Source organism: Leptinotarsa decemlineata, unplaced genomic scaffold (genome assembly GCF_025532065.1).
Source record: "Leptinotarsa decemlineata unplaced genomic scaffold, Ldec_3_MD MMD2_tig00078422_RagTag_RagTag, whole genome shotgun sequence".
Classification (NCBI taxonomy): domain Eukaryota; kingdom Metazoa; phylum Arthropoda; class Insecta; order Coleoptera; family Chrysomelidae; genus Leptinotarsa; species Leptinotarsa decemlineata.
In genome coordinates, this window is record NW_027412747.1 from 2,483,773 (window position 1) to 2,500,501 (window position 16,729).

The following is a 16,729-nucleotide window of genomic DNA, read 5'->3' on the forward strand; positions in this document are numbered from 1 at the left end:
TGTGCGCAGTTGCCGGTTTTATGATGTCTGTCAATACGGATCGGTGTCTGTGCAACTTCAAATGTCAATGAGGGTGCGGGACGGTGTCTGTGAGGGGGAAACATGTGACGTCATCGACGCAGGATGGAACGAGTATAGTAGCGATTTAAGCGTAGAACTCCGCCCCTCGGCCCCCTTGGTACTTCACCTAACCTATCGGCCCTCTTGGTACTCCACCTAACCTATCAGCTCCCTCGGCCCCCTTCAGTCACGTGATTTTAATTAAAAAAAGTTTATAGTTATGAGATTCGAACCTGGGTCGTCCGCGCCGTAGACATTGTCCTTAGCCTCTACACCATCGTAAGATATTGAAGTTAACTGCGAATGTTGGGTATTTACAGCCTTAGTTTTGTCGGGACCGAAATTGACTCATTCATTATACTTGGCAGCACTTTCATTTTTGATTTCCATAGAATGTAATTGTCATTATCATATTGAAGATAGGAAAATATACTTAGATTTGGGAAATAATTAATATTTCATGTAAAGAGGTGCATGTGTGTGTAAGAGCGAGAGGCGCGTGTGACGTAATCGATGCACAAATTTACGTGGCTTTGCGTATATTGAGAGATTCATTTGAATAATTTATCGTACAGAATTGTTTCATGTCCTGTTATCAGTAACCGCACAAAAATAGGCGCTCGATTCATCGATACAAAAGTATATGGAAACACCAAAGTTATAGAACACAGAGAGTCATCTATGAGTCACTAGCTGAACTATCTATTGGTTGAAGAAGGACACTGTAAACACTAGACTCATAAGACGGCATCTGTCATCTGTCATCTGTCGACGAAAATTGGAAGCGCGAAAGTGATATATTAATAATAATGAATCAGATTTAAGAAAAAACATTACAGATTAATGAGGCTGTATCGTTTCAAAGTGTGATCCCTCAATGTTACAAGGTATCTCAAAATACATCATTGAAAACAAAAATGGCGTCGAAGTGTACAGGGTGCGTCAAAATACATCATTCAAGAAAGAACATAACAGTTCCACGAGGCTGTAAGTTTTCAACGTGCGATCTCTCAATGTGTATAAGGTATCTCAAAATACACCATTGAAAAACGAATATGGCGTCGAAGTGTACAGGGTGCGTCAAAATACATCATTGAAAACAAACATGACGTCGATGTTTACAGGGTGCGTCAAAATATATTTAAGAAAAAAGCATGTCGGTTCAACAGAAGTCTAGCATTCCAACATGCCAAAAGGGTACAACGTCTCGTATTTTTGTTAACCAAGTTAGCATCATCAGGAGAAAGAGGAGATCCAAAAGTGTCGTGAGGTTAAGCGTTGTGGACTCAACGTGAGGGCAATGGGGGAGCCAAGTATTCGACAATGACATTTCAAAAAATACGTTGTTTTGCATAAGTTTCGAAAGAAAACGATGTTCCGTACGTCGTTGGTAAACAAAAATGAGTAGTATAATGGCATTCAGAGAATACAGACGTAAAGTAGAGGAATTTGAGAGACGAGTCCAACAAATAAGTGAAGATATTCAATTATATGAGGAAAAGAAAATGGTTCTCAAGCAGTTGAATAATTTACACATTCAAGACAAAGTGTTCCAGCCTCAGAGTGTAGAATATGTCGTCAACGATGCTGAAAAACAATTTTTATACTTCCGGCTACAATAATTTCTGTTCAATATGTGAATCATTATACTTGACAGCATTTTTATTTTTGATTTCCGTAGATTCTAATCATCATTATCATATTGAAGATAGGAAAATATACTTAGATTTGGGAAATAATTAATATTTCATGTAAAGATGTGTATATGTGTGTGAGAGCGAGAGGCGCGTGTGACGTAATCGATGCAAAGAGAGATGGAGATGGTATCGAGATTTACCGGTTGCTAGTGCAAGCAGGTGTTGCCAGTTGTACAATAAATCAATGTTTATGGAGTAATGTAGCGTTGCCGGTTTAAAAATTAAGTTATAGAACACACAAAGTCATCTATGAGTCACTAGCTGAACTATCTATTAGTTGAAGAAGGACACTGTAAACACTAGACTCATAAGACTGCATCTGTCAAATGTCAATACATGCCAGCATGGCAGGTTCGGCGTTGCCTGTTGTACAATAAATCAATGTGTATGGAGTAATGTAGCGTTGCCGGTTTTGGAACTACTCGACGAAAATTGGAAGCGCAAAAGTGATATATTTTATAATAATGAATCAGATTTAAGAAAAAATATGACAACCTGCGATCCGTCATTGTATACGGGGTGTCTCAAAATACATTATTGAAAACAAACATGACGTCGAAGTGTACAGGGTGCGTCAAAATATACCACTTAAGAAAAAACATGTCGGTTCAACAGAAGTCCAGCATTCCAACATGCCAAAAGGGCACTACGTCTCGTATCTTTGTTAACCAAGTTAGCATCATCAGGAGAAAGAGGAGATAAAAAAGTGTCGAGAGGTTAATCGTTGTGGACTCAACGTGAGGGCAATGGGAGAGCGAAGTATTCGACAATGACATTTCAACATACGATGTTTTCCGTGCGTTTTCGATCGTTTTTTCGTGCGTTTACGATCGTTTTTCGTGCGTTTTCGACCGTTTTACGTGCGTTTACGGTCGTTTTTCATGCGCTTCCGATCGTTTTCGACCGTTTTACGTGCGTTTACGGTCGTTTTTCGTGCGGTTTCGATCGTTTTTCGTGCGCTTTCGACCGTTTTACATACGTTTTCTATTTTTTGTTGAGGGTATCATAAGGCGGTGAGGTTAGATAAAAAGGCTGCTTGGTACAATGAAAACGCTGTGGATGTTATATTGAATAAATTTGAAGAACAATTGTCGGGGTGGGCTTTGAGTAAAATTCTTTTGTTGGAAGTAGCAATTAATAAATATGTGATTGGTAACGGTTCTTCTTTCATTCCATTGCCACAAGAAATCGCAAGGAAGAAGGCATGCATTAATGTACAAAACAATGACGAAATGTGCTTCTTCTGGAGTATTATTAGCGCCTTGTATCCTGTAGCAAAAAATTCTAATAGAGTGTCAAAATATCCACACTATTCTACAGTTCTGAATACTACAGGGCTAAATACTCCAATGGATTTACATCAAATCTCCAAATTTGAAAAACTTAATAATATTTCTGTTAATGTTTACACTTTGGAATTGAATCAAGCAAAGGAAAAATCATTTTTTGTAGTAGTACCTGCCAGACTCACGACAACAAAACGAGACAGACATGTTAATTTGTTATTAATTCAAGACAAATATTTTCCAAAATTGAACGATTATGAGGCTCCACCCATTAATGACGATGACGAGACTGAAATTAAATTCCATTATTGTTGGATCAAAGACATGTCTCGATTATTAAGTAACCAATTGAACAAAAAGAAAGACAAAAAATTCTTTTGTGATAGATGCCTATTCAAGTCAGCAAAAATTAAATGATCATATTATTTTGTTTATAAACATAATTTCGAAATTCCACATAATCGTATGTAGGAAAGGAAATTTTACAATCATTCACTTTTTCGCACAAAACAGTATGATCATTTAATTTTTGCTGACTTGAAAAATAATTTAGGCATCTATCACAAAGAAAATTTTGACCTCTATGATTACTCATCTGTTTTGAAAATAGTCCAGACATGTCTTTGATCCAACAATAATGGAATTTAATTTCAGTCTCATCATCGTCATTATTGGGTGGAGCCTCATAATCGTTCAATTTTGGAAAATATTTTTGAAATTTGTGAATTCCTGGAACGGTCGTTATGGCGCCAAAAATTTAATTGCGAGCCCTCGATTTCAGAGTCGAACCGTTTTCGATACAGACTTGGTGGCTATTGAATTGAAAAAGACTGAACTTGTTTTCAATAAACCTCTGTACATCGGAATGGCAATTTTAGATATTTCAAAAACATGCATGTTTGATTTCCATTACGATTTCATGGTGCCCACTCTAGGTATAGAAAATTTCAAGTTAATGTATACAGATAGCTTCATCTACGAAATAACGTGTGAAGATGTCTATTCAGAACTCATCAAAAATTACCTATCAAAATTTGATACTTCCGATTATTCGCCCGATAATAAGTTTCAAATTCCACTTGTGAATAAAAAAATTCCTGGGTTAATGAAAGATGAAGAAAATGATAAAATCACCACGCACTTTGCGGGGTTACGTTCCAAAATGTACACCTACAAAGTGCAGGGTGGAAAAGTTATCAAAAAATCAAAGGGAATTCGATATAATGTAGTCAAAAATAAAATTGATTTCAAAGATTATATCGATTGTCTCAGAAATTTTAAAGAAAAAATATGTGAGCAGTTCACTATTCGATCATATGCTCACAAAGTTTTCAGTATCAAGCAGGTGAAAATAGGCTTGAGTCCACACGACGATAAACGAAAATCAATCCCCAAATCATCCGGCACTTCACCTTGGGGGCACTATAACTTGAAATGAGGTTATCATTTGGATTTTATTTCTATTGATGTGATTCATTGATGAATTTTGTCCTTGTTTGAATATGACTGATAGGTGTGAGTTACTCTGAGAATTTTCAACAACTTTTCAATTTCAATTTCAATTGACTGCAAACAGAAATATGTTTGAGTATTTCAGTTTTTGTATATTATTTATTATTGTACATGTACACGTTGATATAATTTGAATGAAATATATTGAAATTTTGTATACTTATTTATTGTTGTACACACACGTTGATAAAATTTGAATAAAATATATATTGAAATTTTGGTGTTTTATTCCATAAAATAACTTTTTAAAGCTGTTGTTTTCACCTTATACATTAAATGAAACAAATGTTACAACGTTTTCTCATTTATTACATAAATCATACACTATTTTTTGTTTATAATAAAATAAATATTCACGTAAAGCATTAGCATACAGACTATCTAGAGCTGAGGCTTGACAAAAACCTTCTATGATTTCTTCCAAAGTTAAATTAGTTTTATTCTCACGTAACCATGATTTTATTATGTTGAAAACACCTCGATAATAATCACAAAAGTTCAAAGCATCCAGCATAGCGATACGGTCAGAAAGCACACCAAGGTGAGTATTCAGGATATCGTTTACATCTCGTTGAAACAGTTCCATGTTCGTGGTGTCCTTGGAAATGGAAACTTGTTTGGTATTACTTTCGATGTACTGTGTGACGTAAATGTAATCCCCGCAACGTGTTGTAATTGGATCATATTCGTCTACATATCCATCGATTTGTGATTCAAAAAAATTTTCCTTTATTTGTTGCAGGATGTCAATGAGGGTCGCCCATTCATAACTTGTTAAATTGATTGAACGAATGGAGAACTGCTGCTTCAAAATTATGCATGGGCTGAAGTCTCTGCATGGACTTAGGCCACATCGAATTTCATAAGATGACATGGGGAATGCCATCAACAGCAATTGATGTTCGTTTCGAGCAGCCATTTCGTATTGCTCCAACGCTCTGTCTATTGCACTTAGAGTTCCATTATAATCTTCACCATCACTGTCGAACATTACTTCAACTTCACTACCGTAACCACTATCGAGAGACATTTTCAAACTGAATGTCCATCTGTGTTTGCATGCGCTCTTATAGCTTCAGATCACGTGTTCCATTTCAGATATTGTGCGTTTGTTAAACACACAAATATTTCTTCACAAAAGGCCCTCCCAATACATTGTCAGTGTGCTTGTTTTCCATAAGATTCTATACAAAATCGACATTTTCGATCCAACTGTTGTGTTTGTTATCCAAACCCAGCCATTTTACGTACATTTTTTTATCTTTCTTCCTCAAGACTTTTTCAACGAGATTTGCAGTTTTTTGTAATTCTTCTCCATAAAAAGCACCCCTAATAGGTGCACCCTGCATATCTTCTAGCATGAAGGTGGCGGGGTTGGTAATATTGACTTTGATAATTTTGAATAATTCCGTAGTCCAATTGGGCGTATAGCCTTTTTCAAAAACGTGTTTCGCCTTACTGATTCGTACAACATCACCGACTTTGAATTTTCTCGGTCCAGCTATTTTCACATGGGTGTATGTTGATTTGAGAATTTGTTTTTCGTTAGTTTTGGTAATTTTCGAAGGTTGTATGCCCGTCTTCGAGTGTCGCGTATCATTGTAGGATTTTGTGATTTCAGGCAAGACATTCAACCATTTGTAGGTGCCATTCAAACTAAAATATTTGAAAAGTCTTTCTTTTAACGTTCTAATGATACGTTCAGCCATAGAAGCCTTCGTGATACTGTACATATTGTAGTGATTTATTCCATGTTTTTTCATCAAAGTGTGAAACTTATTGTTGTAAAATTCTTTACCTTGATCGGTTTGTAAATTTTTTGGACAACGTTTCGTATGTGTCAAGATATCTGCAAACGTTTTCGTAATTTCCTCTCCCGTTTTTGATTTCAGTGGTCGAGTCCACACAAATTTCGAAAAACAATCTATCACGACTAGAATCAGTTTGAAATTTCGATTTTGGTGAGCGAACGATCTCATCTCAGCCAAGTCCATCTGCCATAAGTCATCTATTCCTTTGATAACTGTACGGCGTCGAGGATAATTTTTTCTAATTGGTTTATATAGTTCGTTGACAAGTTGAATCTTGTCTTTGGAAGTCATGACGACTGATGGTGAAGATGTGTGAACCCCGCTCTTTTATTATGGTTTTGCTTGAACTTTATTTTGTATCTTTTTGATTTCCTTGATAGTAGAATTTATTTCGGTAATTTGTTTGGAGATGTCACCTTGAAATTTGGTTAGTTTTTCATTTACTTGGATCATTTGTTTTTCGTGTTTCTTAGCTAGTTGATATATAAATGAAGCAAGTTCATTTTCGGTTCCATCCACATACTTTCTATTAGCAACATCGTAATCAGTGGTGGGGCTCTTCACATGACACAATTTCACATCACCACAATGAATATTACCATCTGAGGTATAATGCAACAAACATCCTCCAGAGGGCGTTGGCAATTTTCGCTTTCTGTTACTGTCGCTACGTCCAAACTTATCGATAACCATTTTGAAAATGATAATGTATTGGGGAACGTAGTGTATCTTATAGAATTATTTTTGCCTCTCTGAGTTCATTCAAAATGGCAATGATTTCATTGTTGTGTGAAGTATTTCCTGCATCTCGAGAGGCTAGCAATAATTTGAGACGTTTGCATAGCTCGTTGGGATCGTCCCAATAAATGTATTCAATGGGTTTCGTATTGAATGTCATTGCAAGAGGTGACGTTTTGGGTAGACATGATGTCATCGCAGTAGTAGTAGTAAGAGGTGTTTTAGGTTGAAAAAACCCAGTACCAGTTTTACGACGATTTCCTGCTGTAGGAAACAACGGTTTGATTATGTTGGTGTACTTGTATCTCTGTGTGCCTTTTAAATGCGCAGCCGAATTCTTGTGAGCGCTCGATAAATTCAAAATCTTTTTGTATACATTCAAATCCTCAGTGTTATAATTTTCAGGCATGTCGAGAAATAACAGTTCATATATACCGGGTGTTCCTTTCCAGTGATGAGCAGCCAATTTTATGTATCCGCTACGCTTGTCAAAATCGATTTCCTTTTGGCCTAGGAACCATTTTGAAGATACCCCATCATATATGGGACCGTATACTTTGTCGATTTCCTTGTCATTTCCCCAATGTTTTTTAATGTATGGTTGAGACATTACCGGATATTGATCGATATATTCTTCTAAAACTTGTTCATTTATGCCTGACGCAACGTTGTCGTCTTGTTCGTCTTCTGCATACCCGCTAAAGACGTTTTCATCATCATCGTCATCCTCATCTGTACCTGCAACATGTACGAGGGATTGGAATGGAGTCGTTTCAGGCTCATCCACTGTCTCTTGTTTGACTTCGGTTTTTGCCTCAGTTTTCAATGGGGTACTAGCTGACTGTGTTGCTGTTTTATTAGCTATTTTCCTCAATGGAATAGACAGAGGTTTGAAAAATCTTTGCAATGACTCATCTTCTTCGGATTTGCCCAATTTCAGAGCCAAATATTTTTTTCGAATGATGCGTGCAATTTCGTTGATCTTATTCTTTCGAATAACATCAACTTCTTTGCTCAACGGTTTCATGATGGTGAATGATACTACATCACGCACTGTGTATACTTATATATTTGTCGAATCCTTGACGATAACGTCCACCATTCTTATCGAAATCTTTCTTTATTACAACGGTTCCATATCGATGTTGCCAACATTCGGCACACATTCTCTTGAATTCATCGAAAGACATGTCGGGAGAGACGTGTTCATCGAATACATGTTTCAAATTCATTTCATCCTGTTTGAAAAGTACAATCATATTGCAATTGTCTCGTATCAATTGTTTGGGGATTTTTGAATATGTCTGACAAAGATAGGCGGCGTCAATGTTCTTATGCCTACATACAGAATAATATTCGCGAATTTTCTGTTGGCCATCACATGCGACATCATCGAAAATGAATATGGAATTTGATTTGGCTTCGTGAGGGCTTATGATATCCTCATTTTCCCTGAACGGATAATATCCCAACCCCTTGACTTTACTGAAAATTTCTTGAACCACTTGACATTTAGGTTGATACAATGATTTTGAATATACGTAGATATTTTCAAATTTGGCGCCATTCGGGTGGAATAGCAATGTTAAGATAGCGTTTGTCTTTCCACAACCACTCGGCCCACAAATTATTGCACGAAACGAATTGGGTAATAATATACCATGCTTCCCAACTACACTACTATTGTTGGCTTCATTCAAAAAGTCTAAATTTTCAATAGGTAATGTCTTGTCTTGTTGGGCGACTTTCATGATGTGATGCTGGATAATGAGTGCGCTACGGTTATAAATAAAAACATCACAGTCATCACCCAATCATTCTCAATGTTGACTTACTCCGGTGCAGGTGTCGTTAATTCGATTATCAATAAGCTCCCGTTCGAATTACATCTACCTGGTTATCAGTTTTGCGGACCAGGCACCAAATTGAAAAAGAGATTGGAACGCGGTGACACCGGTGTAAATCCTTTGGACGAATATTGTAAAGATCACGATATCGCGTACTCCCAAGCGACTCATTAGAAGACCGTCATAAAGCAGATCAAGTGTTGGAAAATAGAGCTTGGGAACGCGTTAAATCGAAAGACGCTAGATTTGGTGAAAAAGCTGCAGCTTGGCTCGTAACTACAACAATGAAAGCGAAACGTAAGCTCGGCATTGGATTGTCCTTTCGACGTAATATGCTTCAAAAAATTACTAAAAATTGGAAGCCACATCCTACCAATATTAAGAAATCTAGTGCTTCGGCTTTGCGAGCTGCTAAAATGGCATTGAGTCAAGCTGGAGGACGTAAGAACATACGGATACCTAGGATAATACCATTCGAAGCAAAATCTGGAGGAATCCTTCCCCTCATCCCTATATTCGCTGCCCTTTCAGCTTTGGGTTCGTTGGCAGGTGGAGCAGGCGCTATCGCAAAAACCGTAATAGATGCTAAAAATGCCAAAAAGAAACTTGAAGAAGATCAACGTCACAATAAAGCTATGGAACATTTAGGTTCCGGTTTGTACCTACGCAAAACACCTCGAGGATTTGGTCTGTTCCTAAAGAAACAACAGCAACGCAAAGGGCGAGGTCTTTACTTGAAAAAGCAAAAAAACTCCTACTGAAGCTACCCCATAGAGCATTATACGATTCTGAAATTCAAAAATGTGCCCGTCAAATGAGAATTCCACATTTTCGTGGAGTCTTTATGCGCGACACGTTGCCAACTCGTGGTCCTCGACTGCGAGAATGTGCTGTATTGAATTTGGATTCTCGATTGAATAAAGGCACTCATTGGGTAGCTTACATTAAAAACGGCAATGCTGTACAATATTTTGATAGTTTCGGTAATCTCAAACCTCCAATGGAATTGGTCAGATATTTTGGAGGGGGTATAACGATTACATATAACAATGATCAGTATCAAAATTTTGACCAGAGTAATTGCGGACATCTGTGCCTACAGTTTCTGCTCCATAATGTCTGCAAAAATGGTTGGAGATAAATCTTTGCGAGATTTAACCGATGCTGAATTGAAAACTTTATCGATCGACTATTTGATTGAGAATGCTAAACCTTGGGAATTATTGGATGTTTGGCATATATTACCAAAGGACTACCAACATCGATTCGCTTTGCAGATTCGTTTACCATGTTTCATCCATTACCGACATGAGGTACCACCACCTACATCAGCTGCGTCATCGCTACAAAAAGCAATGTATTATGGTCCTGTGAGTTCGCAAATAAAATGTTATTATTGTAGAAATAAATGATTTTTATGCAAAATGTTGTTGTTGTTGTTGTTTCAATCATTATTTAAGGAGATGTCATACTGACATTATATCAGTCATGTCTATGATATTAACGCTAACGAGTCGTTCTTCGACGCTCTCCATCGATTTCAATCCACCCATTCGATTAGATTCTGATTCTGAATATACTTTGGCTTTGCTCAGTTTCCATTCGTACAACAGTATATCCAACATTGAAGAAGGTACGAAATTCTACTACTATGAAAACGCTAACAAAACTAAACAGAAAAGCATCGATATACCTGTTGTATACCTTATGTATGTATACCTTACGAAATTGGTGACATTGAAAAATTAATAAACAAATACATCACGCCTAAAACGTTCAAGGAAAACCCTGAGGATTTTTTCTATCTGAAACCGAATAATAATACGCTGAAAAGTGAAATATTCAGTCTGAAGCACTCGATTGATTTCCGACCTGCAAATAGCTTGGCTCACATACTGGGGTTTTCATCTACTGTTCTCAAACCAAACTTACATCACGAATCCGATCTACCTGTGGATATCATTAAAGTACGCACCATACACATAGATAGCATCATTACGTTTGGAGCCTTCTACAACGACACACCGACTCATACGATATACGAATTTGCTGTTGGTGTTGATCCGGGGTATGCAATTGACGAAATACCTAATCACTCCATTTACCTACCTATTGCACATAGAGACGAAATAAACAATATCACGCTGCGAGTGCTCGACCAACATTCTAGGCTCATTGATTTCCGAAACGAAGAAATAATAATTCGTTTGGAATTGAAGCGGAAGTATGGTGCTGACTATCTATAAAAATAATACACCTCCATACCCCCAAGTGAAGGTCACCAAGACCTTCACTAGTCGACAACTATTGACAACGGAAAATAAATTGTTTCTGGAATCTCTTGGTTATCATGTTGTCCAATCAAGTGTTCAACATTTTCCGAAAACCGCAAATCGATGAGTCCATACAAAAGATAGAATGGCGGACCTACTATCCATATGTCAAATCTTTTCGCAACAACGATGTTATTGAAATTAACATCAATCAATCTGATGCCTACGATGCTTTGTACGCTAGTCTGCTGTTCATTAGTGGAAAAGTTGAGAAGACTAAAGGGGACGGTAAGGTGTCATTCGTAAACAATGCTGGTGCTTTCATGTTTCAATCTGCTAGTTATGAACAGAGTGGTAAGAAATTGGAAGCAGTTCGTGAACTTGGAATTGTTAGTACTGTTAGAGGCTTTCTCATCTACACCGACGACGATATCAAACACTTGGCCACCTCCGGTTGGACTTTTCCCAACAATACAGGCGTCATCAACACAACTCATCTAACATTCAACATGCTCATACCCATCAAGCATTTTTTGAATATCTTCAACGATTATCAGTGTGTTTCTTACGGTAAACATACCATTCGATTAGTACGAGCTGGAGATGATAGCAACTGTTTCAAAATAGAAGAGACTCCTGCTGCACTAACACCGAAAACGGAAGTTAAATTGGAAATTGAAAATATCGAACTGAAAGTTAAACGACTCTTTCCGCATGATCAAATTAAATTGCAACTTTTGAAAGCTATCCAAGCAGACACTCCTATTCTCATACCGTTCAGAAAATGGGAACTTCATATGCTGCCAGCTCTCACACAAGGTGCAAAAAATGAAATATGGGCCGTCAAGACTTCTTCGTTCCTCGAAAGCCCTCGCTATGTAATTGTATGTTTCCAAAAAAATCGTGACTACACTAAAGTCAACAATGATCCAACAATATTCAATCATTTGAATATTACCAATATAACGCTCACTCTTAACGGTGAGAATTACCCCAAGGAAACAATGCATTTGAATTTTGCAAAGGGGAATTTTTCGCAAGCTTATTTCAACTACTCACAATTTGGTCTCAGCTACAAAATAACCAATCAACATAATCCTCTTCTCACTTCCACCGTCTTTACGGACAAATCTCTCTTTGTCATCGATTGTTCCAGAAGGGATGAGAGCATCAAAAGTTCCAGTGTTGATGTAAAACTTGAAATCGAAGCATCCGAGGGATTTCCTCAAAATACTAGAGCCTATTGCATAATTGTGCACGACACGGTCATAGAACACCTCCCACTCAGCGAAATTATTAAAAAATGGAACTGAACATGTGATTTTGCTTCAGTATCAATCGAAGAGTCAACATGAGAATAGCTGTTGTAGATATTAAAGGCTTCACCGTCGAGCAAAAATTCCATCCTAAAGAAATAGCCATTAGGATTGGAATTCAGTGTAGTAACTTTTTATTGCTGCCAAACACACCATTTTCCAGTTTGAGTAAAGAAGATCGTCATACCGCCTGTTACTTGGAGCGAAACATTCACGGATTGAGGTATTCCTCTGGCTTTGTGAAATATAATCAATTGGATGCCATCCTCATTGAGAATCTACAAGGTGTCGATGTCATTTATGTGCGAGGACATCAAAAATATGACTTTCTAACTGAAAAATTTCACGAGTTGAATATACCGACACGCGTTGTCAATTTGGAGGGCTATGACAATACAACATGGATGGTTCCCACATTCGACAACAACGAAGGTGCCTCACCCTGTATGCATCACATTCGCAAGCGAACCAACTACAATTGCAGTCTCCGAAACGTAGATATTTAATACAAATGGCTTTGTGATATATTACCAAAATAAAAATGTATAATAATTTTCCAAATCATTTCTTCTTTTTTATCTAACCTCACCGCCTTATGATACCCTCAACAAAAAATAGAAAACGTATGCAAAACGGTCGAAAGCGCACGAAAAACGATCGAAACCGCACGAAAAACGACCGTAAACGCACGTAAAACGGTCGAAAACGCACGAAAAACGATCGTAAACGCACGAAAAACGATCGAAAACGCACGGAAAACATCGTATGTTGAAATGTCATTGTCGAATACTTCGCTCTCCCATTGCCCTCACGTTGAGTCCACAACGCTTAACCTCTCGACACTTTTGAATCTCCTCTTTCTCCTGATGATGCTAACTTGGTTAACAAAGATACGAGACGTAGTGCCCTTTTGGCAGGTTGGAATGCTGGACTTTTGTTGAACCGACATGTTTTTTCTTAAGTGGTATATTTTGACGCACCCTGTACCCTTCGACGTCATGTTTGTTTTGAATGATGTATTTTGAGACACCCCGTATACAATGACGGATCGCAGGTTGTCATATTTTTTCTTAAATCTGATTCATTATTATAAAATATATCACTTTCGCGCTTCCAATTTTCGTCGAGTAGTTCCAAAACCGGCAACGCTACATTACTCCATACACATTGATTTATTGTACAACAGGCAACGCCGAACCTGCCATGCTGGCATGTATTGACATTTGACAGATGCAGTCTTATGAGTCTAGTGTTTACAGTGTCCTTCTTCAACCAATAGATAGTTCAGCTAGTGACTCATAGATGACTCTGTGTGTTCTATAACTTAATTTTCAAACCGGCAACGCTACATTACTCCATAAACATTGATTTATTGTACAACTGGCAACACCTGCTTGCACTAGCAACCGGTAAATCTCGATACCATCTCCATCTCTCTTTGCATCGATTACGTCACACGCGCCTCTCGCTCTCACACACACATACACATCTTTACATGAAATATTAATTATTTCCCAAATCTAAGTATATTTTCCTATCTTCAATATGATAATGATGATTACAATCTACGGAAATCAAAAATAAAAATGCTGTCAAGTATAATGAATGATTCACATATTGAACAGAAATTATTGTAGCCGGAAGTATAAAAATTGTTTTTCAGCATCGTTGACGACATATTCTACACTCTGAGGCTGGAACACTTTGTCTTGAATGTGTAAATTATTCATCTGCTTGAGAACCATTTTCTTTTCCTCATATAATTGAATATCTTCACTTATTTGTTGGACACGTCTCTCAAATTCCTCTACTTTACGTCTGTATTCTCTGAATGCCATTATACTACTCATTTTTGTTTACCAACGACGTACGGAACATCGTTTTCTTTCGAAACTTATGCAAAACAACGTATTTTGAAATGTCATTGTCGAATACTTGGCTCCCCCATTGCCCTCACGTTGAGTCCACAACGCTTAACCTCACGACACTTTTGGATCTCCTCTTTCTCCTGATGATGCTAACTTGGTTAACAAAAATACGAGACGTTGTACCCTTTTGGCATGTTGGAATGCTAGACTTCTGTTGAACCGACATGTTTTTTTCTTAAATATATTTTGACGCACCCTGTAAACTTCGACGTCATGTTTGTTTTCAATGATGTATTTTGACGCACCCTGTACACTTCGACGTCATATTCGTTTTTCAATGGTGTATTTTGAGATATCTTATACACATTGAGAGATCGCACGTTGAAAACTTACAGCCTCGTGGAACTGTTATGTTCTTTCTTGAATGATGTATTTTGACGCACCCTGTACACTTCGACGCCATTTTTGTTTTCAATGATGTATTTTGAGATACCTTGTAACATTGAGGGATCACACTTTGAAACGATACAGCCTCATTAATCTGTAATGTTTTTTCTTAAATCTGATTCATTATTATTAATATTTCACTTTCGCGCTTCCAATTTTCGTCGAGTAGTTCACGATCAATTCCTAAACCGGCAACGCCACATTGCACCATAAACAATGATTTATTGTACAACTGGCAACGCCGAACCTGCCATGCTGGCATGTATTCACATTTGACAGATGCCGTCTTATGAGTCTAGTGTTTACAGTGTCCTTCTTCAACCAATAGATAGTTCAGCTAGTGACTCATAGGTGACTCTCTGTGTTCTATAACTTTGGTGTTTCCATATACTTTTGTATCGATGAATCGAGCGCCTATTTTTGTGCGGTTACTGACAACAGGACATGAAACAATTCTGTACGATAAATTATTCAAATGAATCTCTCAATATACGCAAAGCCACGTAAATTTGTGCATCGATTACGTCACACGCGCCTCTCGCTCTTACACACACATGCACCTCTTTACATGAAATATTAATTATTTCCCAAATCTAAGTATATTTTCCTATCTTCAATATGATAATGACAATTACATTCTATGGAAATCAAAAATAAAAATGCTGTCAAGTATAATGAATGAGTCAATTTCGGTCCCGACAAAACTAACGCTGTAAATACCCAACATTCGCAGTTAACTTCAATATCTTACGATGGTGTAGAGGCTAAGGACAATGTCTACGGCGCGGACGACCCAGGTTCGAATCTCATAACTATAAACTTTTTTTAATTAAAATCACGTGACTGAAGGGGCCGAGGGAGCTGATATGTTAGGTGGAGTACCAAGAGGGCCGATAGGTTAGGTGAAGTACCAAGGGGGCCGAGGGGCGGAGTTCTACGCTTAAATCGCTACTATACTCGTTCCATCCTGCGTCGATGACGTCACACGTTTTCCCCACTCCCAAGTGGGCCAGAACATACGTTGTTCATCTTCCAATAAATAGTTCAGCTAGTGACTCATAGGTGGCGCTAGGATTAGTGTCTAGCTAGGATAGTTCAGCTAGTGACTCATATGTGGCGCTAAGATTAGTGTTTACAGTGTCCTTCTTCAACCAATAGATAGTTCAGCTAGTGACTCATAGGTGGCGCCAGTGTGGTGTACTCGCGACGATGCATCTGGGTCACGTGACAATTTGGAGCGCTCTGATTGGACTCTGCCGTACGCGTGACCTTGAAAGGAACCAAAAATTGCAGAATGAACCTTAGCCATTTTCCATGTTAATCTCCATAAGGAATGGGCCAGAATGCCTATAGCCTATTTACTTAAAATTCCTGAGAACGTTTTTCCAAATGGATTCAATCTCCAGCGATTCAAATCCAATGTGAATTGCTACTTTCGCAAAGGCATCGCTCTTGGAGCGCCTCAAGAATTTTCGTGTAGTGCTTGTGTTTTTTTTTTAAGAAAAAAAAGTAAGTGGATATCGGAAATTCAATATTCTTGGAAATTTTTAATAATATTGTTCATTTCATTATTTAATGTGTTAATGTATGGACGCAGTGAAAAATTGTTCATCTTCTTGAACTCCTTGTATTGTATTTCTTTTCAGATAACAATATTGAACCAAAAATCTCTAGGAATAACTGCTGCTGGACAAGTCGTCAATTTACTTTCTAATGACGTGAATCGATTCGATTTGGTAGTATTAGCAATCCACACCTTATGGGTTGTACCTATACAGGTAGTTATCGTCAGTTACTTCATGTGGCGCCAAATTGGAATTTCATTTTTGGCTGGAATTATTACTATGTTGGTTATTTGTCTACCGATTCAAGGT

At 37.6% G+C, this 16,729-nt stretch overlaps 1 protein-coding gene across 1 annotated transcript in view; it reads left to right on the plus strand.

Moving 5' to 3' along the window:
* Window positions 1-16,729, plus strand: part of LOC111509839 (probable multidrug resistance-associated protein lethal(2)03659) — a 68,527-nt gene that overhangs the window by 11,044 nt on the left and 40,754 nt on the right. The window contains exon 4 of the mRNA XM_074186286.1: window positions 16,502-16,727. Within this exon, the coding sequence (XP_074042387.1) occupies window positions 16,502-16,727 (226 nt within the window). The remainder of the gene's footprint in view (window positions 1-16,501; window positions 16,728-16,729) is intronic.